Below are 13396 nucleotides of genomic sequence, written 5' to 3' on the forward strand. Positions count from 1 at the left end.
AAATATGCAACGATTCAGTTATTTCGCTGCAGACCACTGCAGATCGTTGCTGCAGATTCAGACTGCCGTCAAACAGGTGAAAGGCGTGCTTTATCAGTGGCTGATCACGACGTTTTTCGGGCTTCTTGCCTATCGATTAGTATTGCTGTGACGTCATGTTCTCTGTGAGATCTTACAGACTTCACGAGTTTATTCTGTTCAATGACTGCATGCGGATGTTGCAAATGATAACAAAGGCTTGCTGACGCAGAGCAATTGCGGGCGCTTGCTCTGTAATGCCAATGACCAGCATATCACCTTTGGTTCTTGGCGGGCCACGAGCCACCAACCGCGATAATAAATGAGCGCGGCGAATACGGTCGCGAGCCTAGGCCACGCCTCGCAGGTCAACATAATCGTCACTTCTTCTGCTTCACGGGCGTTCGTCTCTGAATGTTCGTCGTGGCTCTTCACTGGTGAACCCGAATGACCCACCAAGCTGCTTGAGGCCGAAAAAATGAACAGCAAAACATGTGGTTATCGAAATTGTACCGAAGTTGACGAAGCTTCACCTCTATTCCTGGTTGTCGTAAGCTTACGACCGTCCACTTGTGTTCTTCTATACGAATTCCCACTTGTGTTCTCCGGTCAGCTATTCGGAATGTTTGCCATGAAGTCCCGAACACACAGGACTGAGTGCATCTCTCCTCAACTTCTACACCCTGTCGCCACACCCCAGCAGCCAGACAACCGTTCCTTCTGACCTCTTTGACCCTTCACCGCACCGTCTGACCTCAGTGACCTCTGCTCTCCAGCCCAGAAGGACGGTCGGTGCCCGGCGGCGGACTTCTGGAACCCGCGGACCCGCAGCTGCGAGGACCAGTGCGTGTACGACTTCCAGTGCTCCGGTGACGAGCGGTGCTGCAACAACGGCTGCGCGAGCGTCTGCGCACCGCCCGACCTGCGTAAAACGCTGCGAGGACCGTGACTGCGAGGAGGGATACTCCTGCGTCGACGACGGCGTCAGTGACGCGCAGTGCGTTAGCACAGGTAAGGAGTCCTGGGCTGCCATGACTAGGGCCAATCCGTTTGGTTATCCATGCCGCATTATAGGCCATGTGTGCATCTCACGTGAACTCAAGAGAAGAAGTTGGGTCACACGGCTTTGCGAGATGTAGAGGCATTCACGTGATTATAAGCAACCAGCTGGTATGGTGGCGGCCGCTGTGCGCTGCTGACCTGACGGCCACCTGCTCTGTGCACAGCGCCGCGGCCGGGCCGCTGTGCGTTGCTGACCTGACGGCCGCCTGCTCTGTGCACAGCGCCGCGGCCGGGCCGCTGTGCGCTGCTGACCTGACGGCCGCCTGCTCTGTGCACAGCGCCGCGGCCGGGCCGCTGTGCGCTGTCGACCTGACTGCCGCCTGCTCTGTGCACAGCGCCGCGGCCGGGCCGCTGTGCGCTGTTGACCTGACTGCCGGCCTGCTCTGTGCGCAGCGCCGCGGCCGGGCCGCTGTGCGCTGCTGACCTGACGGCCGCCTGCTCTGTGGCACAGCGCCGCGGCCGGGCCGCTGTGCGCTGCTGACCTGACGGCCCGCCTGCTCTGTGCACAGCGCCGCGGCCGGGCCGCTGTCCGGTGGTGGCCCCCAGGGTGCGCTGTCCGGCGGACAGCAGCGACCAGTGCGAGTACGACGAGCAGTGTCCGGAGGGACTCAGGTGCTGCAATGCCGACGGCTGCGGCAACCGCTGCATGCCGGCCGACCTGCGCAAGCTCTGCGCCGACCTGACCTGCTCCGAGGGCACCGCGTGCGTCGGCAGCATCGCCGGCGACGCCCAGTGCTTATCGACGGGTCAGTGGGGGCGCGTGACGTTCTGGAGACCTTCTGGAGACCAGGACAACAAGGGCCGACGGTGTGCAGCTCTTTGGATGCATCGCGAGAAAGTTTATCAAAGTTATCCTGCTGCGTTTATCAGACGTTCATGCGTTCATCAAATCGTGCTGACCACATTTTTGTTCTGAGAAAGGATTCCTGATGGCAGCCGTTCGATTGTAGTTGGCATTTTCACCGTTCATCTACCCTTGTTATGATAATGGGGGTTTACTTCACAAACCAGTCCTGACGTCTCTTTGCTGTTCAAAACAACCGTGCTCATCACACGGTTAAGTCACGAACGGAATAGACGATGGCGTCGCGGTTTCGCGCTGATAATACTTCACTGCTGGCAATTAATCTGATGAATTCTGGCCGTACGTGTACGGCACTTTTCCTTCCTTACCCCTGATTGCACGTGTTCGGGGTTTATGCACGAGCAGAGGAGGGGCTGTGGACAGTCGGTACGGGGACGCTGCAGCTCCCACGGGTCACTAGTCGATTTAATACGCTGCCAACTCTGACTGGTTCTCTGGCTCTCCGGCCCCTCTGCCGACGACACTAAACACTGCAACTGTGGGCTTGTGATAGCCAAATTAAGATCATAGAGTGCACCCTGTCTCGCACCTCTTGCAGCCAGACACGTTCGCCGCCTGTTTGAGTGGCGCTTGACCAGGCCTTCCGTCCCCAGCCGAGAAGCCTGGCCTCTGCCCGAGGGTCTCCAGCGACACGCTGCCCCGCGGCGGCTGCAGGAGCTCGTGCCAGTACGACTCGCAGTGCCTTAACGATTCCAAGTGCTGCTCCAACGGCTGCGCCAGCGTGTGCCGCAGGCCGCGCGCGCCCGACTGCGACACCATCAAGTGTCGTGTTGGCTTCCGGTGCACCGAAGACCGCGAGGGCAAGCCCTCCTGCACGGCTATACGTGAGTCTCGTGGGGCGGGTCCCGCCGATCGGTGGTCGGCCACTTGCTTGCTGCTGGCTGCGGAAGCGGGGGCGGTGAGACTCGCCGGAGGGCAAACCTGACCTGCATGGTAGCTTGGGGTAGAAACACATGATGTCAGAGGGGGCGGGTTTGATGACAGGCGTTGAGCTGAGAGCAGACACAGGTACGACGGTGTATGCATAGCGGCTGCATCTTGCATGGATATGCACGTGACATCTCTCACCGACTGGCTGCAGTGCACATAATTCTCTGGCATCTTGAAATGGAACCCATGGAGTATGCATCATCGGTTTCTCCTTTCTTACTACTTTGTTATTAGTCACGAATAACAGAAACGAATCGTGAGAGAACATCCGGGATTTTTGCGTCCGAATAGGACGTTTCTGATCTCTGATCTAATGATGCACCTAACATTATCTCCTACAAGCACGTGGATCTTTGCTACACCTGTCCATTTCTACTGATGCATGAGCACAGCATGTGTGATCTTGGTATGCACTGCCCACGTTTTAGCACCGCGAGCATGTCGTGACCTTGCACGTTCTTTTAGCTGGCGGCGCAGCTGCGGCGACCGGCAGCGGCGGCGAGGGCGATCCCGACGCCCTCGATCCTTCCCTCGCCGACGACGACGCGACAGACGAGGACGGGTCGAAAGGGGGTAATGGCCGTAGGCGGGGCGGGGGTCGCTGGGGCGATGATTACCTGCCGCCGTACGGCGCCTTCACGCCCGGCTTCTACGAAGACGGCACGCCCATCCCGCCCGAGTTATTAGGAGAGGAGGGAGAGGGGGCCGAGCGGACCAGGCGCACCCGGCACCGCCAGGGGCACGGTCTCCTCGCCATCCGATCCCGTCCCGCCGCCCGCAGGACCTAGGGCTGGGATCGGCACCAGGCGGAAAAGGAGATGGGAAGGGAAACGCAGGCGCAGGCACCGGTGGAAAGGGAGACGGTGAGGGGTACCCAGGCACAGGCCCCGGTGGAAAGGAAGACAGCGAGGGGTACCCAGGCGCAGGCACCGGTGGAAGGGGAGACGGTGAGGGGTACCCAGGCGCAGGCCCCGGTGGAGAGGGAGACGGTGAGGGGTACCCAGGCGCAGGCACCGGTGGAAGGGGAGACGGTGAGGGGTACCCAGGCGCAGGCACTGGTGGAAAGGAAGACGGTGAGGGGTACCCAGGCGCAGCTGCGGCGACCGGCAGCGGCGGCGAGGGCGATCCCGACGCCCTCGATCCTTCCCTCGCCGACGACGACGCGACAGACGAGGACGGGTCGAACAGGGATAATGGCCGTAGGCGGGGCGGGGGTCGCTGGGGCGATGATTACCTGCCGCCGTACGGCGCCTTCACGCCCGGCTTCTACGAAGACGGCACGCCCATCCCGCCCGAGTTATTAGGAGAGGAGGGAGAGGGGCCGAGCGGACCGGGCGAACCCGGCACCGCCAGGGGCACGGTCTCCTCGCCATCCGATCCCGTCCCGCCGCCACAGGACCTAGGGCTGGGATCGGCACCAGGCGGAAAAGGAGATGGGAAGGGAAGCGCAGGCGCAGGCACCGGTGGAAAGGGAGACGGTGAGGGGTACCCAGGCGCAGGCCCCGGTGGAGAGGGAGACGGTGAGGGATACCCAGGCGCCGGCATCGGTGGAGAGGGAGACGGTGAGGGGTACCCAGGCGCAGGCCCCGGTGGAGAGGGAGACGGTGAGGGATACCCAGGCGCCGGCATCGGTGGAGAGGGAGACGGTGAGGGGTACCCAGGCGCAGGCCCCGGTGGAGAGGGAGACGGTGAGGGATACCCAGGCGCCGGCATCGGTGGAGAGGGAGACGGTGAGGGATACCCAGGCGCAGGCCCCGGTGGAGAGGGAGACGGTGAGGGGTACCCAGGCGCAGGCCCCGGTGGAGAGGGAGACGGTGAGGGATACCCAGGCGCAGGCCCCGGTGGAGAGGGAGACGGTGAAGGGTACCCAGGCGCAGGCCCCGGTGGAGAGGGAGACGGTGAGGGGTACCCAGGCGCAGGCCCCGGTGGAGAGGGAGACGGTGAGGGATACCCAGGCGCAGGCCCCGGTGGAGAGGGAGACGGTGAAGGGTACCCAGGCGCAGGCCCCGGTGGAGAGGGAGACGGTGAGGGGTACCCAGGCGCAGGCCCCGGTGGAGAGGGAGACGGTGAAGGGTACCCAGGCGCAGGCCCCGGTGGAAAGGGAGACGGTGAGGGGTACCCAGGCGCAGGCCCCGGTGGAGAGGGAGACGGTGAGGGATACCCAGGCGCCGGCATCGGTGGAAAGGGAGACGGTGAAGGGTACCCAGGCGCAGGCACCCGTGGAAAGGGAAGCGGTAAGGGTGGCGCAAGCGCGGGCACCGGAACAGGTGCATCGGTCAAGGCAACCTCAGGAGAACCAGGTAAGAGTACCGGCAGAGGAGACCCCCAGACGGGTGGCGATGCAGAGCCAACGTCCGTGGGACCAGATGGCGTCTCTGTCGCCCCTGGCGGTGGGCTCCCGAAACCGACGTCGGATCAGCCGTCTGGTGCGACATCTGGCGACGAGACAGGAGCGGCTCGCCCAAGAGGCAGCCCAACCGTCATCGGCACCATCAAAACACTAGCAGGAGATCGAGCAGGTGCCCCCGGCGGTGTGGGATTAGGCCAGAAACCAGCGGGCTCGGGACTCGGAGGAACAAGCCCTGAGGGCAGCATTAAACCAGGCCTGCGAGGTACTGGAGAAGCGTCAGTCCCAGGAGCATCAGCAGGAGAGCCTGGCGGGCCGGGCCTAGGAGGAGCTGCACCCGAAGAGGAAGAAAGTGGCGTCAAGCCTGGCTCCCCAGCCGCGGGAAGTGACAAGCCACGTTCAAGGGACCACAGCAGCTACGGCTACCTTCCGCCGGACACCGAGTTCACGCCGGGGACCGCTGTCTACGAAGAAGATGGTCCCGAGGGTCCCGGCAAGCCCGGCTCGGGCACAGCCAGCGCAGATTCGCCATCCACCGCTGTGCCTCGGGACAGCGATGAAGAGCTAGGCTCTCCCGGCGGAGCGTATCCAAAGCCGAGTGGTGGAAGAGGTGGACCAGGATCTGGCCGTGGCCCATCAGGGTCTGGTGCAGGACAAGGATCACCAGGACCTGGTGGAATAGGATCTGGCGGCGGGCGCGGATCACCGGGTTTCGGCACTGTGCAAGGCTCACCAGGATCTGATGGACCGGGAGCTGGTGGTGGGCGAGGTCCATCTGGATCTGGAGATAGACAAGGACCAGCAGGATCGGATGATGGACGTGGTACACCAGGGCCTGGTGGTGGACGTGGCACACCAGGGTCCGGTAGTGATCGCGGCACACCAGGGTCCGGTGGCGGGCAAGGATCACCAGGGTCTGTAAGACCTGGACCAGGATATGGAGGTGGGGAGGGCCCGCCAGGGTCTGGTGGCGGGCAAGGATCGCCAGGCTCTGGAAGACCTGGATCTGGAGGTGGACAAGGCCCATCAGGCAGTGGAAGACCTGGATCTGGTGGTGGGCAGGGCCCGCCAGGGTCTGGTGAAGGGCAGGGATTACCAGGCACTGGAAGACCTGGATCTGGAGGTGGACAAGGCCCACCAGGATCCGGTGGCGGACGTGGCACACCAGGGTCCGGTGGCGGACGTGGCACACCAGGATCTGGTGGTGGACGTGGAACACCAGGGCCTGGTGGTGGACGTGGCACACCAGGGTCTGGAAGACCTGGATCTGGGGGTGGACAAGGTCCGTCAGGTACTGGAAGACCAGGATATGGAGGTGGGGAGGGTCCGCCAGGGTCTGGTGACGGGCAAGGATCGCCAGGCTCTGGAAGACCCGGCTCTGGAGGTGGACAAGGCCCATCAGGATCTGGTGGCGGACGTGGCACACCAGGGTCTGGTGGTGGTCGTGGCACACCAGGGTCCGGTGGTGGACGTGGCACACCAGGGCCTGGTGGTGGACGTGGCACACCAGGATCTGGTGGTGGACGTGGCACACCGGGGCCTGGTGGTGGACGTGGCACACCAGGCTCTGGAAGACCTGGATCTGGAGGTGGACAAGGTCCGCCAGGTAGTGGAAGACCAGGATATGGAGGTGGGGAGGGTCCGCCAGGGTCTGGTGACGGGCAAGGATCGCCAGGCTCTGGAAGACCCGGATCTGGAGATGGACAAGGCCCATCAGGAACTGGTGGCGGACGTGGCACACCAGGGTCTGGAGGTGGACGTGGCACGCCAGGGTCCGGTGATGGACGTGGCACACCAGGGCCTGGTGGTGGACGCGGCACACCAGGGTCCGGAAGACCTGGATCTGGAGGTAGACAAGGTCCGCCAGGTAGTGGAAGACCAGGATATGGAGGTGGGGAGGGTCCGCCAGGGTCTGGTGACGGGCAAGGATCGCCAGGCTCTGGAAGACCTGGATCTGGAGGTGGGCAAGGCCCACTAGGATCCGGTGGTGGACGTGGCACACCAGGGTCTGGTGGTGGACGTGGCACACCAGGGTCTGGTGGCGGACGTGGCACACCAGGGTCTGGTGCTGGACGTGGTACACCAGGGTCTGGAAGACCTGGATCTGGAGGTGGACAAGGCCCACCAGGTAGTGGAAGACCAGGATATGGAGGTGGGGAGGGTCCGCCAGGGTCTGGTGACGGGCAAGGATCTCCAGGCTCTGGAAGGCCTGGATCTGGAGGTGGACAAGGCCCACCAGGCAGTGGAAGACCAGGATATGGAGGTGGGGAGGGTCCGCCAGGGTCTGGTGACGGGCAAGGATCGCCAGGCTCTGGAATACCTGGATCTGGAGGTGGGCAAGGTCCACCAGGATCCGGTGGTGGACGTGGCACACCAGGGCCTGGTGGTGGACGTGGCACACCAGGGTCTGGTGGTGGACGTGGCACACCAGGATCCGGTGGTGAACGTGGCACACCAGGGCCTGGTGGTGGACGTGGCACACCAGGGTCTGGTGGTGGACGTGGCACGCCAGGATCCGGTGGTGGACGTGGCACACCAGGGCCTGGTGGTGGACGTGGCACACCAGGGTCTGGTGGTGGACGTGGCACACCAGGATCCGGTGGTGGACGTGGCACACCAGGGCCTGGTGGTGGACGTGGCACACCAGGGTCCGGTGGTGGACGTGGCACGCCAGGATCTGGTGGTGGTCGTGGCAGACCAGGATCTTCGCTCCCAGACATCGGAGACGGATACCTTCTACCGGACAAGGAGTTCAAACCCCCGATCATTGGGTACGTTAGTGAGCCCCCAGATGTTCCGTTCCCTATAAGCCGGGCGACAACAGAGCAAAAGTCTGTTTTGGATAAATCTGGAGAAGAAGTGAAATCTCCTGGACCGAATATCCAACAGAGCGTTAGCCCACGTGAGCGCAAGTCGCAAACGCAGACTCAAGATGGAGATGATTTACCTGGACTGAAAAATGCACAACAGTATTCGAAAGATGCTAAGCCTGAGCTCGCTGGCGACACAAGTCCCGCCGCTGGAAACGAATACACCAGAAAAGCACCGGCCGGCTCGGAAGTCGGGGGATCTCGACGAACCTTTGCACCTGGTGACGCTCAGATCTTGTTGGACGAAGACGAGGCATCGCCTTTCCCCTCCGTTAAAAGCACACTACCCTCAGGGCGACCAGAATCCGTCCAAGTCAGCAGCAGCAAGCCTGAGCTTGATAGCAATATGCCGCTTCCCATACCTGGAGACGGGGAGGAGGACGGAATTTCCACGGCCAAGTCACCTGGCGCTGTCCTCGGAAGGCCTTTGGCTGCCAAGACGCCCGAAGTCGCTGGAACGTCCCCCGGAACACCAGCCGCCGAAAGTCCTGTCCCTGAGCTTGTTAGCAATATGCCGCTTCCCATACCTGGTGGCGAGGGAGAGGACGACTTTTCTCCGGCCAAGTCACCTATCACTGTCCTCGGCAGGCCCTCATCTCCAGTCGCTGGAACGTCCCCCGAGACACCGGTCGCCGGAAGTCCTGGCGCTGAGCTCATCAGCAACATGCCACTTCCCATACCTGGTGGCGAGGGAGAGGACGACTTTTCTCCGGCCAAGTCACCTATCACTGTCCTCGGCAGGCCCTCATCTCCAGTCGCTGGAACGTCCCCCGAGACACCGGTCGCCGGAAGTCCTGGCGCTGAGCTCATCAGCAACATGCCACTTCCCATACCTGGTGGCGAGGGAGAGGACGACTTTTCTCCGGCCAAGTCACCTATCACTGTCCTCGGCAGGCCCTCATCTCCAGTCGCTGGAACGTCCCCCGAGACACCGGTTCGCCGGAAGTCCTGGCGCTGAGCTCATCAGCAACATGCCACTTCCCGTACCTGGTGGCGAGGGGGAGAGGACGATTTCGGAACACCGGTCGCCGAAAGTCCTGGCGCTGATATAATACCGACTGAATATGGTCTGGGAGACGCGAAAGTGCCGAATTCCGTCATCACGGCGCCTCAGATTGCAAGTACAACGCCGGAACTTGCAGCTGATGAAGAACAGAATCCTGCAAGACCTGCGACTACTAAAGACGCGCCCAGTGAGAATGCTGAAAATGTGGGTGTCTCCACACAGCCCAAAACAAAACCAGTCTCACCAGTTCCTGAACAAGGCCCAACAGCTGAGATCTCCGAAAGCAAAAGCGGGCACTTCGCAACCCCCCAGATATGGTGTTTCGAACAGCTACCTGCCGCCCAGTTCTGACTTCAAACCACCCCAGTCTGCGTACGGTGATCTTTCCCCGCCGACACCTGCCAAATCTGACAGACCCGATACAGCAAAAATTCCAACCTCTGAGAAATCGCCGGGCAGAGAATCATCAAGCTCGCCGGGCACTGGAGGCACCCCAGACACTCCTGGCAGCGGAGGATTCCAGGGTGCACCGGGCAGAGGATCACCAGGATCACCGGGTACTGGAGGTACCCCAGGCGTTCCTGGTATAGGAGGCTCTCTGGGTGCCCCCGGTAGAGGATCACCAGGATCACCGGGTACTGGAGGTACCCCAGGCACTCCTGGCAGCGGAGGATCCCGGGGTGAACCGGGCAGAGGATCACCAGGATCACCGGGTACTGGAGGTACCCTAGGCGTTCCTGGTATAGGAGGCTCTCCGGGTGCCCCCGGTAGAGGATCACCAGGATCACCAGGCACTGGAGGTACCCCAGGCATTCCTGGCGGCGGAGGATCCCGGGGTGAACCGGGCAGGGGATCACCAGGATCACCAGGCACTGGAGGTACCCCAGGCACTCCTGGCAGTGGAGAATACTCGGGTGCCCCGGGCAGAGGATCACCAGGATCACCGGGTACTGGAGGTACCCCAGGCACTCCTGGCAGCGGAGGATCCCGGGGTGAACCGGGCAGAGGATCACCAGGATCACCGGGTACTGGAGGTACCCTAGGCGTTCCTGGTATAGGAGGCTCTCCGGGTGCCCCCGGTAGAGGATCACCAGGATCACCAGGCACTGGAGGTACCCCAGGCATTCCTGGCAGCGGAGGATCCCGGGGTGAACCGGGCAGAGGATCACCAGGATCACCGGGTACTGGAGGTACCCCAGGCGTTCCTGGTATAGGAGGCTCTCCGGGTGCCCCCGGTAGAGGATCACCAGGATCACCAGGCACTGGAGGTACCCCAGGCACTCCTGGCAGTGGAGAATACTCGGGTGCCCCGGGCAGAGGATCACCAGGATCACCGGGCACTGGAGGTACCCCAGGCACTCCTGGTAGAGGAGGCCCTCCGGGTGTCCCCGGCAGAGGATCACCAGGATCAACGGGTACTGGAGGTACCCCAGGCGTTCCTGGAAGAGGAGGCTCTCCGGGTGCCCCCGGCAGAGGATCACCAGGATCACCAGGCACTGGAGGTACCCCAGGCACTCCTGGCAGTGGAGGATACTCGGGTGCTCGGGCAGAGGATCACCAGGATCACCGGGTACTGGAGGTACCCCAGGCACTCCTGGCAGCGGAGGATCTCGAGGTGCACCGGGCAGAGGATCACCAGGATCACCGGGCACTGGAGGTACCCCAGGCACTCCTGGCAGCGGAGGATCCCGAGGTGGACCGGGCAGAGGATCACCAGGATCACCGGGTACTGGAGGTACCCCAGGCACTCCTGGCAGTGGAGGATACTCGGGTGCCCCGGGCAGAGGATCACCAGGATCACCGGGTACTGGAGGTACCCCAGGCACTCCTGGTAGCGGAGGATCCCGAGGTGGACCGGGCAGAGGATCACCAGGATCACCGGGTACTGGAGGTACCCCAGGCGTTCCTGGTAGAGGAGGCTCTCCGGGTGCCCCTGGTAGAGGATCACCAGGATCACCAGGCACTGGAGGTACCCCAGGCACTCCTGGCAGTGGAGAATACTCGGGTGCCCCGGGCAGAGGATCACCAGGATCACCGGGTACTGGAGGTACCCCAGGCACTCCTGGCAGCGGAGGATCTCGAGGTGCACCGGGCAGAGGATCACCAGGCTCACCGGGCACTGGAGGTACCCCAGGCACTCTGGAAGAGGAGGCTCTCCGGGTGCCCCCGGCAGAGGATCACAAGGATCACCAGGCACTGGAGGTACCCCAGGCGTTCCTGGAAGAGGAGGCTCTCCGGGTGCCCCCGGCAGAGGATCACCAGGATCACCAGGCACTGGAGGTACCCCAGGCACTCCTGGCAGTGGAGGATACTCGGGTGCCCCGGGCAGAGGATCACCAGGATCACCGGGTACTGGAGGTACCCCAGGCACTCCTGGCAGCGGAGGATCCCGGGGTGAACCGGGCAGAGGATCACCAGGATCACCGGGTACTGGAGGTACCCTAGGCGTTCCTGGTATAGGAGGCTCTCCGGGTGCCCCCGGTAGAGGATCACCAGGATCACCAGGCACTGGAGGTACCCCAGGCATTCCTGGCGGCGGAGGATCCCGGGGTGAACCGGGCAGAGGATCACCAGGATCACCAGGCACTGGAGGTACCCCAGGCATTCCTGGCAGCGGAGGATCCCGGGGTGAACCGGGCAGAGGATCACCAGGATCACCGGGTACTGGAGGTACCCCAGGCGTTCCTGGTATAGGAGGCTCTCCGGGTGCCCCCGGTAGAGGATCACCAGGATCACCAGGCACTGGAGGTACCCCAGGCACTCCTGGCAGCGGAGGATACTCGGGTGCCCCGGGCAGAGGATCACCAGGCTCACCGGGCACTGGAGGTACCCCAGGCACTCCTGGCAGCGGAGGATCCCGAGGTGCACCGGGCAGAGGATCACCAGGATCACCGGGTACTGGGGGTACCCCAGGCGTTCCTGGTATAGGAGGATCCCCCGGTGCCCCGGGCAGAGGATCACCAGGATCACCAGATACTGGAGGTATCGAAGACACCTATTTCTATGGAGGATACTCGTATGCCCCGCCGGGCCAAGGATCACTAAGATTACCGGGTACTTTAGGCACCCCAGGCACTCCTGGCGGCGGAGGATCATCGGTTGCTCCAGGCGAAGGACCACCAGGCTCACCGGGAACTGGAGGTACCCCAGGCACTGCTGGCAGTGGAGGATACAAGTATGCCCCGCCGGGCAGAGGATCACTAGGATCACCAGGTATTGAAGGTACCCCAGGCACTCCTGGCAAAGGAGGAGCTCTGGGTGCACCGGGCAGGGGATCACCAGGATCACCGGGTACTTTAGGCACCCCAGGCACTCCTGGCAGTGGAGGGAACCAAGGTGCCCCGGACGGAGGGTCACCAGGGTCACCGGGGTCACCGGGTACTGGAGGGGAATCCACACAGGGACAGCGACCACGACCCCCCGTACAATGAGCCCGACTCGAGACTAGGCCCGCAGCCGGCTGCAGCCAAGCTGGAGCCCTCGCCCCGCCGTCCCCGTCCACCTTTCTCCCAACCGGAGACACCCGTCCGCGTCCCAGCTCGTCCAAATCGTCTGCCGACCTCTCCGCGCCCGAGCCATGGCGGATCGCGGCCCCTCGCTGCCGCCCTTCGACGCTGACGCCATGCCTGACTACGAGCCCAAGTTCGGCATGCGGCTCGTGCCGAAGACAAAGAGGCCGACGGTGGAGCAGGAGCTTGAGGAGTACCTTGGCTACCTTCCTCCGCTGGTCTAGACGTTTCTTCGCGATGGTGTGAAGGCGTGTGGAAGGGCAGGCTTCTCATTAGACCGTGAGAGCCGTACTGACCCCTGGCCTCCGGCTGTGCTCCGTGGCCAGAATGGTCGGTATCGATAAGTGTGCTTAACTCGTATTCGCGTTAACTTGCTAATGACTGCTTGCGTCAACCTATTTTTGCTCGCTTTAAGCGTGGAAATAAATCGAAAATAAATAACGAACTGGATATTTGTGTGTGTTTGATTGGTGACGTGCCGGACATCTCCGACAACTCGAGGCCACCGCTACCGCGCTGTCAAAAATGTCAAAGTTTTCGCCCTATATATTTATCGAGCAAATTTTTAAACATGCTTTGATGCCGTCAATTCGTTGAAATTGCAACTACGAGCAGTCAGCTGCTATGCAATCCGGTTTTTTCGGCCATCAGTCAAACGCTGACAGTCGATTGGTGTGCCTCTGACTCACAAGCCTAATCCACCGGGTCGGCCCGTCCGCCTGCCTAATCTCCGGACGACACGATGCAACTCCTCGAATAACCTTGGCCTTTCACCTTTGGACCACCTTC

General features: G+C 62.4%; 1 protein-coding gene across 1 annotated transcript in view; it reads left to right on the forward strand.

The window, feature by feature from the left end:
• Positions 1-13396, forward strand: part of LOC119097306 (balbiani ring protein 3) — a 55402-nt gene that overhangs the window by 35974 nt on the left and 6032 nt on the right. Inside the window, exons 13-16 of the mRNA XM_037220354.1 lie at positions 795-887; positions 922-1029; positions 1590-1826; positions 2539-2769. Of these exons, the coding sequence (XP_037076249.1) occupies positions 795-887; positions 922-1029; positions 1590-1826; positions 2539-2769 (669 nt within the window). The remainder of the gene's footprint in view (positions 1-794; positions 888-921; positions 1030-1589; positions 1827-2538; positions 2770-13396) is intronic.

This window comes from Pollicipes pollicipes, unplaced genomic scaffold, assembly GCF_011947565.3.
Source record: "Pollicipes pollicipes isolate AB1234 unplaced genomic scaffold, Ppol_2.1 Scaffold_4295;HRSCAF=5057_pilon_pilon_pilon, whole genome shotgun sequence".
Classification (NCBI taxonomy): Eukaryota; Metazoa; Arthropoda; class Thecostraca; order Pollicipedomorpha; family Pollicipedidae; genus Pollicipes; species Pollicipes pollicipes.